The 12,507-nt window shown below is 36.9% G+C and overlaps 1 protein-coding gene across 11 annotated transcripts in view; it reads left to right on the top strand.

Annotated features, from left to right (window-relative positions):
- The window catches only part of BTRC (beta-transducin repeat containing E3 ubiquitin protein ligase), a 252,032-nt gene that overhangs the window by 101,653 nt on the left and 137,872 nt on the right, over positions 1–12,507 (top strand). For 7 of the 11 annotated variants that reach the window (XR_001856019.3, XM_017678606.3, XM_017678621.3 and 4 more), the window contains one exon: positions 11,018–11,125. The exons of the other annotated variants lie outside the window; for them this stretch is intronic. Coding sequence is in view for 6 of the 7 variants with exons in the window: in XM_017678606.3 (XP_017534095.1) it covers positions 11,018–11,125 (108 nt within the window). In the remaining variant the exon portion in view is untranslated. The remainder of the gene's footprint in view (positions 1–11,017; positions 11,126–12,507) is intronic. 11 annotated transcript variants of the gene reach the window in all.

The following is a 12,507-nucleotide window of genomic DNA, read 5'->3' as shown; positions in this document are numbered from 1 at the left end:
ATCCACCACATCAACAAAAAGAAGGACAAAAACCACATGATCACCTCCATAGACACTGAAAAAGCATTCAACAAAATTCAACATCCATTCATGATAAAAACTCTCAACAAAATGGGTATAGAGGGCAAGTACCTCAACATAATAAAGGCCATATATGAAAAACCCACAGCCAGTATCATACTTAACAGGGAGAAGCTGAAAGCTTTTCCTCTAAGATGGGGAAGAAGACAGGGATGCCCACTCTCCCCACTGTTACTCAACATAGTACTGGAGGTTCTAGCCATGGCAATCAGAGAAAACAAAGAAATACAAGGAATCCAGATTGGTAAAGAAGAAGTCAAACTGTCACTATATGCAGATGACATGATATTGTACATAAAAATCCCTAAAGAATCCATTCCAAAACTACTAGAACTAATATCAGAATTCAGCAATGTTGCAGGATACAAAATTAATACCCAGAAAGGATGAACTAGCAGAAAGAGAAATCTGCAAAACAATTCCATTCACAATTGCATCAAAAAGAATAAAACACCTAGGGATAAACCTAACCAAGGAAGTGAAAGACCTGTACCCTGAGAACTACAAGACACTTTTAAGAGAAATTACAGGGGACACTAACAAATGGAAACTCATCCCATGCTCTTGACTAGGAAGAATTAATATTGTCAAAATGGCCATCCTGCCTAAAGCAATCTACCGATGAAATGCAATGCCTATCAAAATACCAACAGCATTGTTCAACGAACTGGAACAAATAGTTTTAAAATTCATATGGAACCACCAAAGACGCTGAATAGCCAAAACGATCCTGAGAAGGAAGAATAAAGCAGGGGGATCTCACTTCCCAACTTCAAGCTCTACTACAAAGCCACAGTAATCAAGACAGTTTGGTACTGGCACAAAAACAGACCCACAGACCAGGGGAACAGAATAGAGTCCAGATATTAACCCATACATATATAGTCAAATAATTTAAGATAAAGGAGCCATGGACGTACAATGGGGAAATGACAGCCTCTTCAACAGCTGGTGTTGGCAAAACTGGACAGCTACATGTAAGAGCATGAAACTGGATTATTTTCTAACACCATACACAAAAGTAAATTCAAAATGGATCAAAGACCTGAATGTAAGTGATGAAACCATAAAACTCTTAGAAATAAAGATAAGCAAAAATCTCTTGGCCATAAAGATGAGTGACTTCTTCAGGAATGTATCTCCCTGGGCAAGGGAAACAAAAGCAAAAATGAACAGGTGGGACTACATCAAACCGAGAGCTTCTACAGCAAAGGACACCACCAATAGACCAAAAAGGCATCCTACAGTGTGGGAGAATGTATTCATAAATGACAGATCCAATAAAGGTTTGACATCCAAAATATATAAAGAGCTCACATACCTCAATAAACAAAAAGCAAATAAGCCATTCAAAAAATGGGCAGAGGAGCTGAACAGTTTTCCAAAGAAGAAGTTCAGATGGCCAACAGACACATGAAAAGATGCTCCACATGACTAGTCAGCAGAGAAATGCAAATTAAAACCACAATGAGATATCACCTTACACCAGTAAGGATTGCCACTATCCAAAAGACAAACAACAAATGTTAGCGAGGATGTGGAGAAAGGGGAATCCTCCTACACTATTGGTGGGAATGTAAACTAGTTCAACCAGTGTGGAAAGCAGTATGTAGGTTCCTCAAAAAACTAAAAATAGAAATACCATTTGACCTAGGAATATTGCTCCTAGGAATTTACCCTAAGAATGCAGCAGCCCAGTTTGAAAAAGACAGATGTACCCCTATGTTTATCGCAGCACTATTTACAATAGCCAAGAAGTGGAAGCAACATAAGTGTCCATCAGTAGATGAATGGATAAAGAAGATGTGGTACATATACACAATGGAATATTATTCAGCCATAAGAAGTAAACAAATCCTACCATTTGGAACAGCATGGATGGAGCTAGAGGGTATTATGCTCAGTAAAATAAGCCAGGCAGAGAAAGACAAGTTACCAAATGATTTCACTCATATGTGGAGAATAAGAACAAAGAAAAAACTGAAGGAACAAAACAGCAGCAGACTCACGGAACCCAAGAATGGACTAACAGTTACCAAAGGGAAAGGGACTGGGGAGGAGGGGTGGGAAGGGAGTGTGGAATTGGGGGGAAAGAAAGCAGGCATTATCATAAACGTGTTTAATGTGTGGGGGTCATGGGGAGGGCTGTACAACACAGAGAAGAGTGATTCTAGAACATCTTACTATGCTGATGGAGAATGACTGTAAAGGTTATGTTGGGGGAACTTGATGGGGGGAGTCTAGTAAACATAATGTTCCTCATGTGATTGTAGATTAATGATACCAAAATTTAAAAAAATACTAATAGCTCTTTGACAGGGTTGTAATGATTCAAAGAAATAATGCATTTAAAGGATCTAGCGTGATATATGGCAAACAATTATTTTTTTATTAAGGTATTAATGATATACACTCTTAGGAAGGTTTCACATGAAAAAACAATGTGGTTACTACATTTACCCATATTACCAAGTCCCCACCCATACCCCAATGCAATCACTGTCCAACAGTGAAGCAAGATGCCACAGATCCACTATGTGTCTGACAAACAGTTTATGTCTGATAAAATTTGGTTCTCATCTCTTACTCCACCTGCGTTTATTCTGATAACAAATAATAAATATTTGATTGATAAATAAATTTATTGATTCCATGTTTTCCAGTTCATAATGGCTTCTCAGAACATTTTGAAATGCTAGTGGCATTCATGGAAGCCTGTTCTTGTTAAGGATGCCAGTTTACATTTTTCTTCTGCATCTGAAGTTTTTATTTTTAGATTCCTTATTTTAATTTTACCACAACGTTGTGCAGTAAGGCTAGGGAAATCTAGTCATCCTATGATTACAGATGGGAGTTTCATTTTTGAAGTGAGTGAACTAAATTGAGATCCTTAAAAGGGAATCATATAGTATTTGTATAGGTAGAGTCGGGAATGTATTACATGGCCTATGGAACACTGTAGTTCTCTTGCCTTGAATCTTTTAGTTGACATAGTAGTGAAAAGGGAATTCTATTCCATGGCTTAAGGATACATAAACTCTCAATGCAGCAATCTTTTTATTGTTGATTATTATAGCTTCTATTACTCTTAGAAGTTGACCAACAGGGACCTCAGTTTAGGGGATTTTGTCATTCAGCTTTCATATAGTAAATGCTGAGGCCAGCCCTTTGCCTGCAGGGCCCTCTATCAGTGAAGAAGAACTGTGACTTTTCTCCAGGCAGCCAAGTAGTGGGAGGGCATCAAGGTTTTCAGTGTTCTCTGTGAAAATGAATTTGTGCTGTTGAACTTGATGTGCACAAGGTAGTATTCTCCTTGAATCATTGTAGGCCCTTTGTCACAACATTTCAGTCTCTTTTTCTGATTCTTTCAAGTAGTAGAAAATATACTGAGGTATTTTTAAAAAATGCCGTGGGTGCTTTTAATTAGCTGGTAAACTCATTCAGTTGGGTAACAAACTTCAGTTGTAATAAATTATTATAGTCTTCAACTTGCTTTGATTTTGTAAAGGAGAGTCAATTGGGGTCAGGTTAAATGGGAAATGAGCTGAAGAAAGAAATATGTGCTGTGTAGGGCTGAGTTTGTGTAGGATCAAGGCACATGTATGATCCAAACGTTGTAGCTTTTAAGTTTGCATAGGTGAAACATTTAAGGAATAGGTCATTCACAAGTTCTTTAATAGTTAATAGAAGTTCAATATTTAAATGTGAGAATGTAGTTGCTGGATTGTAGCTTAGTTTAAAAACTGCTTTTTTTAAAGAAATTAGAAAAACTTTAAGTATACAAAGAAAACTTTAGGAATTTAATTTATAAGGAGAAACAAACTTCTGCAGCCCAAACTTTATTATACTGTGCTTTTCAGGTATTTTAAAAGTATATTTTAAGGGGATTATTTACTAAATGTTGAAGGACAGAAGAAAAGTCTTATATCTGTCAGAAATTAATTGACTGATCAGGATGGCCCTGAGATACATAGTATTTATACATAAGAATAGTAACCAAAATGGCACTCCTTTTTACTGTGGTATTTACTGCCCAAACCTCCTTTGATTTTTCTCCTTCTTTTAGAAGAGCCTCCTAAATGTGAAGATAGAAGGGAAAGAGGTAGAGTAGAAATTGTAGCTTATTCCATTAATTTTGTAACTATATTTTTTCCTGAATGTTTTTAAGTGGCACTTATCAGTATGGGTAAGATTAATTGTTATAATACAAACCAATTTGAAAATTGGTTTTTAAATTGAGCTATAATATATAAAATATTATGGTCATATGCACATCTGACTATATTTCAAGTGCAGTTTTCATACCCACACCAATTGTCTTGTAATAATTGGGAATGCATCCTCTGGGTGGGGTTTGAAAGTTAATGCTACTTTAGAAATCATACCAGTATATCTAGTGGCTTTCCTGAGTGTATGTGGCTCATTATTGATTATAATTTTATTTTGGAATTTTAGTTTAAGAGGATGGGGTAATCCCTTTCAAATTCTTAGTTGTTAGGAGCTTTAATAGAGGACAGAGATGGACAAATGAGGAAAAGCTTTAGAATAACAAGAAAGTCAGGTAATAATTAAGTATATACTGCACAAATAACATAGGATATAACATAAAATGGAAAAGACAATATTCAAAAGAGGAATGCCTTGCTTCAAAAACTTACCAAGGAACATTCACAAATAAAGCAAATAAATGTAATAGAAAAAGAGGAGATCATGCAGGTGGCTTCAGTATGGCTAAAAGGGTGTGAACCATCTACCTATTCTTAAGAGAAAGAGAAGTGACAAGTTAATTTCCAGTGCCTTCCCCATCTTCTCTCTATCATTTCCCTTTTCCTCTTCTGTATTTTCATTTTTCTTTTATGAATTCTCCCTCTCCCACTTTTCTCAAGCTCAGTCTCTCCTTCAGAGTGAGACTTTATTCTGAGCATACACAGAACTCAAATTAACAGCTTAGTAATGTACAGTATTTCTCACTAACAATGAGAGAAACTAGCAATGAGTTTCTTAAGGATTTTCAGTATAGAAGATTTAAGGTTGAGAGAATGTCAGTAGAATGTAAAGAATTTTTGTCTCTTGTTCACTGGTCTATCCCTAGTGCCTAGTACATGGAATATGCTTACTAAATATTTGTTGAATAAATGACTAAACATTAGAGTTAGAAATTTTTAATAGCACTTGCTTACAAACATTATTTCAGCAAAGAACTTGATGCTTCCAGTGTAGAGTAGTAATATTAGTAGAATAGGGATTCACAGGGAGAAAGAAACTTTTTTAGTCCTGCTCTCCCTTTTCTTCTCTCTGCTTCTCACAATATGACAGTCTCTGGTACTGAGATCTTCTGGATGAGGCAGAAATTAGTATAAATAGTTCTAAGGACATATAGAGGTAAATGGTAGATGTACATTCTGCATGGTGTAAGGGAGAAGCAAATTTCAAGTTCAAAGGTATGGGGGGTAAAATGGGTACTTGAACAAAATATCAAGGGAGATAATTTACCTAGAATTGGAAGTACAGAGAAGGCAAATTAATGTAGGCAGTGGGGGAAAGATCAGACTGAGAGAGTGCTGGGATTTCATACAACAGATATAGAGAACCAAATTATGAGTTATTGATGAGAGTGACATGGTAATGAAGTGAAGACAGTTATTCTATGTAGTGGTTTATAAAATGGATTGTAGCTTGAAATGAAGAAACACTGAAAACAGTGAACAAAGTTAGGAGATTGTTGTAGTAGTTCACAGTGGTTTAGCTGTTTTGATTGGTATGTTATCCAGTGGTGCCTTTAGGAGAGACCATTCTTTGAAGTCTGTTGTCTCCACTTCATGACCTAGGAATGAAGGAGGTGGGAGGAAGAGTTCTGCTCTAAGAAACAAGAGGCCATCATTCTATTTCCCACTTCTCTGCTACTAAATTCATGATCATGGATACTTAATTTCCCTGTGCATCAATCACTTTAAATATAAGATGAGGAAATGAAAAAAATCTGAAAGCAGTAGTCTAGACCAGAGCTTTTCTTTTTTTTTCTGGAGTCCTTTGCAGCACACTGTCCTTACATCAGCTATAGAGCATGTGAACAATGAATACCGCATTTTGTTTCCTAATGTTAGTTCCTACAACTAGAGAGTTTTAAGAAGAGAAAAACAAAACAACCCAGGATATTTTAAGCTTGTAATTTGAAGTTTAATATTATGGATATTGATTGCTCTATTTTAAGACAACTATTCCTGTTTTTAGTATGTGTTGTGATCAGGTATTTAGGTTTTTTTAGCATTATTGTTCTATAATAGTACCCAAGTAGGACAAAACCAGCCTGGGATACTTTTTTGTTTTTTTCATTTATTTTTATTTTTTATTTTGGTATCTTTAATCTACAATTACATGAGGAACATAATGTTTACTAAGCTCCCCCCTAGTAAAAGGAAATAGAATGATGGCTTATTGTTCACCAAATCCCCCCCACAAACCCCATTACTGTCACTGTCCATCAGCATAGTAAGATGCTGTAGAATCACCACTTGTCTTCTCTGTGTTACACAGCCCTCCGTGTGCCTCCCCCAACATTATACATGCTAATCATAATGCCCCCTTTCTCCCCCACTCCTTATCCTTCTCTTCCCACACATCCTCCCCAGTCCCTTTCCCTTTGGTAACTGTTAGTCCATTCTTGGGTTCTGTGATTCTGCTGCTGTTTCGTTCCTTCAGTTTTTTCTTTGTTCTTATTCTCCACATATGAGTGAAATCATTTGGTACTTGTCTTTCTCCATCTGGCTTATTTCACTGAGCATAATACCCTCTAGCTCCATCCATGCTGTTGCAAATGGTAGGATTTGTTTTCTTCTTATGGCTGAATAATATTCCATTGTGTATATGTACCACATCTTCTTTATCTATTCATCTACTGATGGACACTTATGTTGCTTCCATTTCTTGGCTATTGTAAATAGTGCTGTGATAAACATAGGAGTGCATCTGTCTTTTTCAAACTGGGCTGCTGCATTCTTAGGGTAAATTCCTAAAAGTGGAATTCCTGGGTCAAATGGTGTTTCTATTTTGAGCTTTTTGAGGAACCTCCATACTGCTTTCCACAATGGTTGAATTAATTTACATTCCCACCAGCAGTGTAGGAGGGTTCCCCTTGCTTCACAACATCGCCAACATTTGTGGTTTGTCTTTTGAATGGTGGCGATCCTTACTAGTGTGAGGTGATATGTCATTGTGGTTTTAATTTGCATTTCTCTGATGACTAGCGATGTGGAGCATCTTTTCATGTGTCTGTTGGCCATCTGAACTTCTTTGGAGAACTGTCTGTTCCGCTCCTCTACCCATTTTTTAATTGGCTTATTTGCTTTTTGTTTGTTGAGGTGCATGAGCTCTTTATATATTTTGGATGTCAAACCTTTATTGGATCTGTCATTTATGAATATATTCTCCCATACTGTGGACTACCTTTTTGTTCTATTGGTGATGTCCTTTGCTGTACAGAAGCTTTACAGCTTCATATAGTCCCACTTGTTCATTTTTGCTTTTGTTTCCTTTGCCCGGAGATATGTTCATGAAGAAGTTGCTCATGTTTATGTCCAAGAGATTTTTGCCTGTGTTTTTTTCTAAGAGTTTTATGGTTCATGACTTACATTCAGGGCTTTGATCCATTTTGAATTTACTCTTGTGTATGGTGTTAGACAATGATCCTGTTTCATTCTCTTACATGTAGCTGTCCAGTTTTGCCAACACCAACTGTTGAAGAGGCTGTCATTTCCCCATTGTATGTCCATGGCTCCTTTTTCATATATTAATTGACCGTATATGTTTGGGTTAATGTCTAGAGTCTCTATTCTGTTCCATGGGTCTGTGGGTCTGTTCTTGTGCCAGTACCAAATTGTCTTGATTACTGTGGTTTTGTAGTAGAGCTTGACGTTGGGGATTGAGATGGCCCCCACTTTATTCTTCCTTTTCAGAATGGCTTTGGCTATTTGGGGTCTTAGGTGCTTCCATATGAATTTTTGAACTATTTGTTCCAGTTCGTTGAAGAATGCTGTTGGTAATTTGATAGGGATTGCATTGAATCTATAGATTGCTTTGGGCAGGATGGCCATTTTGACAATATTAATTCTTCCTAGCCAAGAGCATGGGATGAGTTTCCATTTGTTAGTGTCCTTTTTAATTTCTCTTAAGAGTGTCTTGTAGTTTTCAGGGTATAGGTTTTTCACTTCGTTGGTTAGGTTTATTCCTAGGTATTTTATTCTTTTTGATGCAATTGTGAATTGAATTATTTTCCTAATTTCTCTTTCTATTAGTTCATTGTTAGTGTAGAGGAAAGCCACAGATTTCTGTGGATTAATTTTGTATCCTGCAACTTTGCTGCATTCCAATATTAGTTCTAGTAGTGTTGGAGTGGAGTCTTTAGGCCTGGGATACTTTTAAAGAAGTTGAAGGTTGTCAAAATTCTTCCAGAAGATACAGAGTATTGTTTTTTATAAAAATATTGGAGTAACTGACATCCAAAATATATAAAGAGCTCACATACCTCAACAAACAAAAAGCAAATAATCCAATTAAAAAATGGGCAGAGGAGCTGAATAGAGACTTCCCCAAAGAACAAATTCAGAAGGCCAACAGGCACATGGAAAGATGCTCTGCATCACTAGTCATCAGAGAAATGCAAATTAAAACCACAATGAGATATCACCTCAAACCAGTAAGGATCACCACCATCCAAAAGACAAACAACAACAAATGTTGGCGAGGTTGTGGAGAAAGGGAAACCCTCCTACACTGCTGGTGGGAATGTAAACTAGTTCAACCATTGTGGAAAGCAATATGGAGGTTCCTCAAAAAGCTGAAAATAGAAATACCACTTGACCCAGCAATTCCACTTCTAGGAATTTACTCTAAGAATGCAGCACTACAGTTTGAAAAAGACAGGTGTACCCCTATGTTTATCGCAGCACTATTTACAATAGCCAGGAAATGGAAGCAACCTGAATGTCCATCAATAGATGAATGGATAAAGGAGATGTGGTACATATATACAACAGAATATTACTCAGCCATAAGAAAAAAACAAATCCTACCATTTGCAACAAGAATGGACTAATAGTTACCAAAGGGAAAGGGACTGGGGAGGATGTGTGGAAAGGGAGGGATAAGTGGGAGGAAAAAGAAAAGGGGCATTATGATTAGCATGTATAATGTGGGGTGGGGGCATAGGGAGAGATGTGCAACACAGAGAAGACAAGAAGTGAGTCTACAGCATCTTACTGTGCTGATGGACAGTGACTGTAATGGGGTTTGTTGTGGGGGGGACTTGGTGAAGGGTGATTCTAGTAACCATAGTGTTCTTCTTGTAATTGTAGATTAATGATAATAAAATGAATTTAAAAAAAAGCTCAAGATGGAAATACTATTTGACCCAGGAATTCTGCTCCTAGGAATTTACCCTAAGAATGCAGCAGCCCAGTTTGAAAAAGACAGATGCACCCCTATGTTTATTGCAGCACTATTTACAATAGCCAAGAAATGAAAGCAACCTAAGTGTCCATCAGTAGATGAATAGATAAAAAAGAAGTGGTACATATACAGAATGGAATCTTATTCAGCCATAAGAAGAAAACAAATCCTACAATTTGCAACAACATGGATGGAGCTAGAGGGTATTATGCTCAGTGAAATAAACCAGGCAGAGAAAGACAAGTACCAGATGATTTCACTCATATGTGGAATATAAGAACAAAGAAAAAACTGAAGGAACAAAACAGCAGCAGAATCACAGAACCCAAGTTACCAAAGGGAAAGGGACTGGGGAGGATGGGTGGGAAGGGAGGGATAAGGGTAGGGGAAAGAAAGGGGGCAGTATGATTAGCTTGTATAAAGTTTGGGGGTGTGCACGGGAGGGCTGTGCAACACAGAGAAGACAAGTAATGATTCTACAGCATCTTACTATGCTGATGGACAGTGACAGTAATGGGTTTGTGAGGCAGGGCTTGGTGATGGGGGGAGTCTAGTAAACATAATGTTCCTCATGTAATTGTAGATTAATGCTCCCAAAATAAAAAATCTATATATGAGTAATAACACTATTATTATTTAATTACTGTTACTAGAAATCATAATTTCTACCCCCATTTTGCTAGTGAATGTACTGTGTGTATTTATACTCACACATACTTTTTTTTATTTGGAAGATTTTAATACCAGCAGCTTTTTGGGGTTTACTCTGTTTTTCTCTTTCATTCTCTTTTTTTTTTGTCCCTTTCTCTCTTTGTTGTTTTTTCTCCTTCTGTTTGGGTTGTTTCTTCCTTCCCTCCTCACCGCCAATCCATCTAGAAAGATGAAGAGGCAGCTGCTATGGTAACTATGCATTTTAGTTAATGAATTGAAGGCTAACAAAATACATAAAACGTATTCAAACTGTGCAGAGTTAGTGGCTGTCTAAGCTGAAGGGGTATAATACTTTTTCCTTTCCTTCTCCCCGCCTTCTAAAAAAAAACCTTCACTTCCCTGTGGCATTTTATTTTCTAATTTATGATTCCTAATACTAAAATGCTACCATGAACTATCCCTGTTTCGTTTTAGTCCGCACAATATTTCGCTTTTGGTGAATTTGTGGAATGTGAGTTGAGGTATACAGAGGAAAAGAATTGATCGGATTAAAAAGTAGATTTCCTTTATACACATACATAAAAGAACAGGCACAAAAATTTTTACTAAGTATTTGTTCTTTCAAGCTATCCCTTCTTTCCCCTTGTCTTTTGACTAGTAGTGCCCCTTTTGAGTTTCTCTCCAGGGTTAGATCTAGTAAGTAGTATGTTTCTTAAAGATGTTTCTGTTATAAAGGCCAGCTGCAGCTGGAATATTGCATTCAGCCAAGCCCTGAAAATTCCTGTAATCTGTGCCATCCTGTCTCATGCTGTCCCATCTCATAGTTCTCCTCTCTCTGCAGTGCTCTATGCCCAGGTCTCTGTGGCTGGGCTGCTCCAGCCTGGCGGACAGCATGCCTTCGCTGCGATGCCTGTATAACCCAGGGACTGGCACACTCACATCTTTCCAGGTACTTTCTCTGTCTCTGTGGGTTATTTGTGGGCATTATTGTATGTTGTCTAATTCATTAGATCGTCCCTCCTCCTTTCCCATGCTTTACTTATGCTCACTTTCTCTCCTTCATATTGTCTGTATTTCACATCACTTCTCTCCTTTAATGATTAATTTTTAATGTAGATCTAGACTGATGTACTCTTAAGACATTTTATTATCGTGATTGGTTTGCCATAATTAACGTATCACAACTTGATTGTTGGTTTTCATATCTAGTAAAAGTATGATAGTGAATTTTAAAGTAATGTCAACAAATAGCATTCAATATGTAATGTTTGCTCTGGACCTACGTAAAGTCAATTAATGTAATTACTTAATTAGAGCCAGTTGTCTGAACACATTCTTATTTTTTTTCTTGTGATTACTAAAAATATAAAGTGCTTTGTTTAGAGTGTTTCCTGGTTATACTACTATATTTTTTTGGTAAGAAATGTGTTTACTTATATTATGATTAACAGGCCAAGCTTCAAAGTGGAAAGGTCTTTAAGACCTTTGAGTACAGTATTCAGCTTGAGACAGTCAGCTGGTTTTGCATGGACTGACAGATTCTAGTTCCATTCAGCCTTTCTCAGAGGCCATTAGGACAATTCCAGGATGTGAGAGAAAACGATGGAAGAAGAGAATGGAAAATTTGTAGAGAAATTGTAAGAAAGAGATTGATGCCCATTGTTTACAGATTAGAGTGCCATCTATGGTGATTTTTAGCAGAATTATTATCTGTCCACCTCAGGTATTTGAAATTTGTGTTTAGCATTTGACAATAATACACAACAAATTAGTTTTTTGTTTTTAATTTATGTACCTCATATTCTATGTAGAAAGATTTCAAAGACAAGTTGTAAGTAAGCATCAAAATACTTACGATTAAGTCATTTCACTCTAATCATCATGTTCTTCGTCTGTAAATGGAGATACAGTGAGGGCATGCAGCAAATGATTGCCGTTTTTATCATCCTCATCATTATTGTTATTGTTAGAGAATATTGAAATCCTGAGAGTATCAATTTATTTCAGATATCATATTTGTATTGTATATCATATTGATGACGTTTCTGCCTTCAAGGAACTCAAAGTCTAGCCTGTTGATTTTTTTTTTCATTTTTTTTTCAAGGTATCATTGATATACACTCTCAAGGTTTCACGAGAAAAATAATGTGGTTATTATATTCACTTTTATTATTGAGTCACCCCCCATGCCCCATTGCAGTCACTGTCCAGCAGTGTAGTAAGATGCCACAGAGTCCCTGTTTGCCTTCTGAGCTACATTGTCTTCCCTGTGAACCCACACACACTATGTGCACCAATCATGATACCCTACAATCCCCTTTTCCCTCCCCC

Source organism: Manis javanica, chromosome 7, assembly GCF_040802235.1.
Source record: "Manis javanica isolate MJ-LG chromosome 7, MJ_LKY, whole genome shotgun sequence".
NCBI classification, from domain to species: domain Eukaryota; kingdom Metazoa; phylum Chordata; class Mammalia; order Pholidota; family Manidae; genus Manis; species Manis javanica.
Note: the sequence above shows the minus strand (reverse complement) of the source record. Positions and strands in the feature narration are given on the sequence as shown.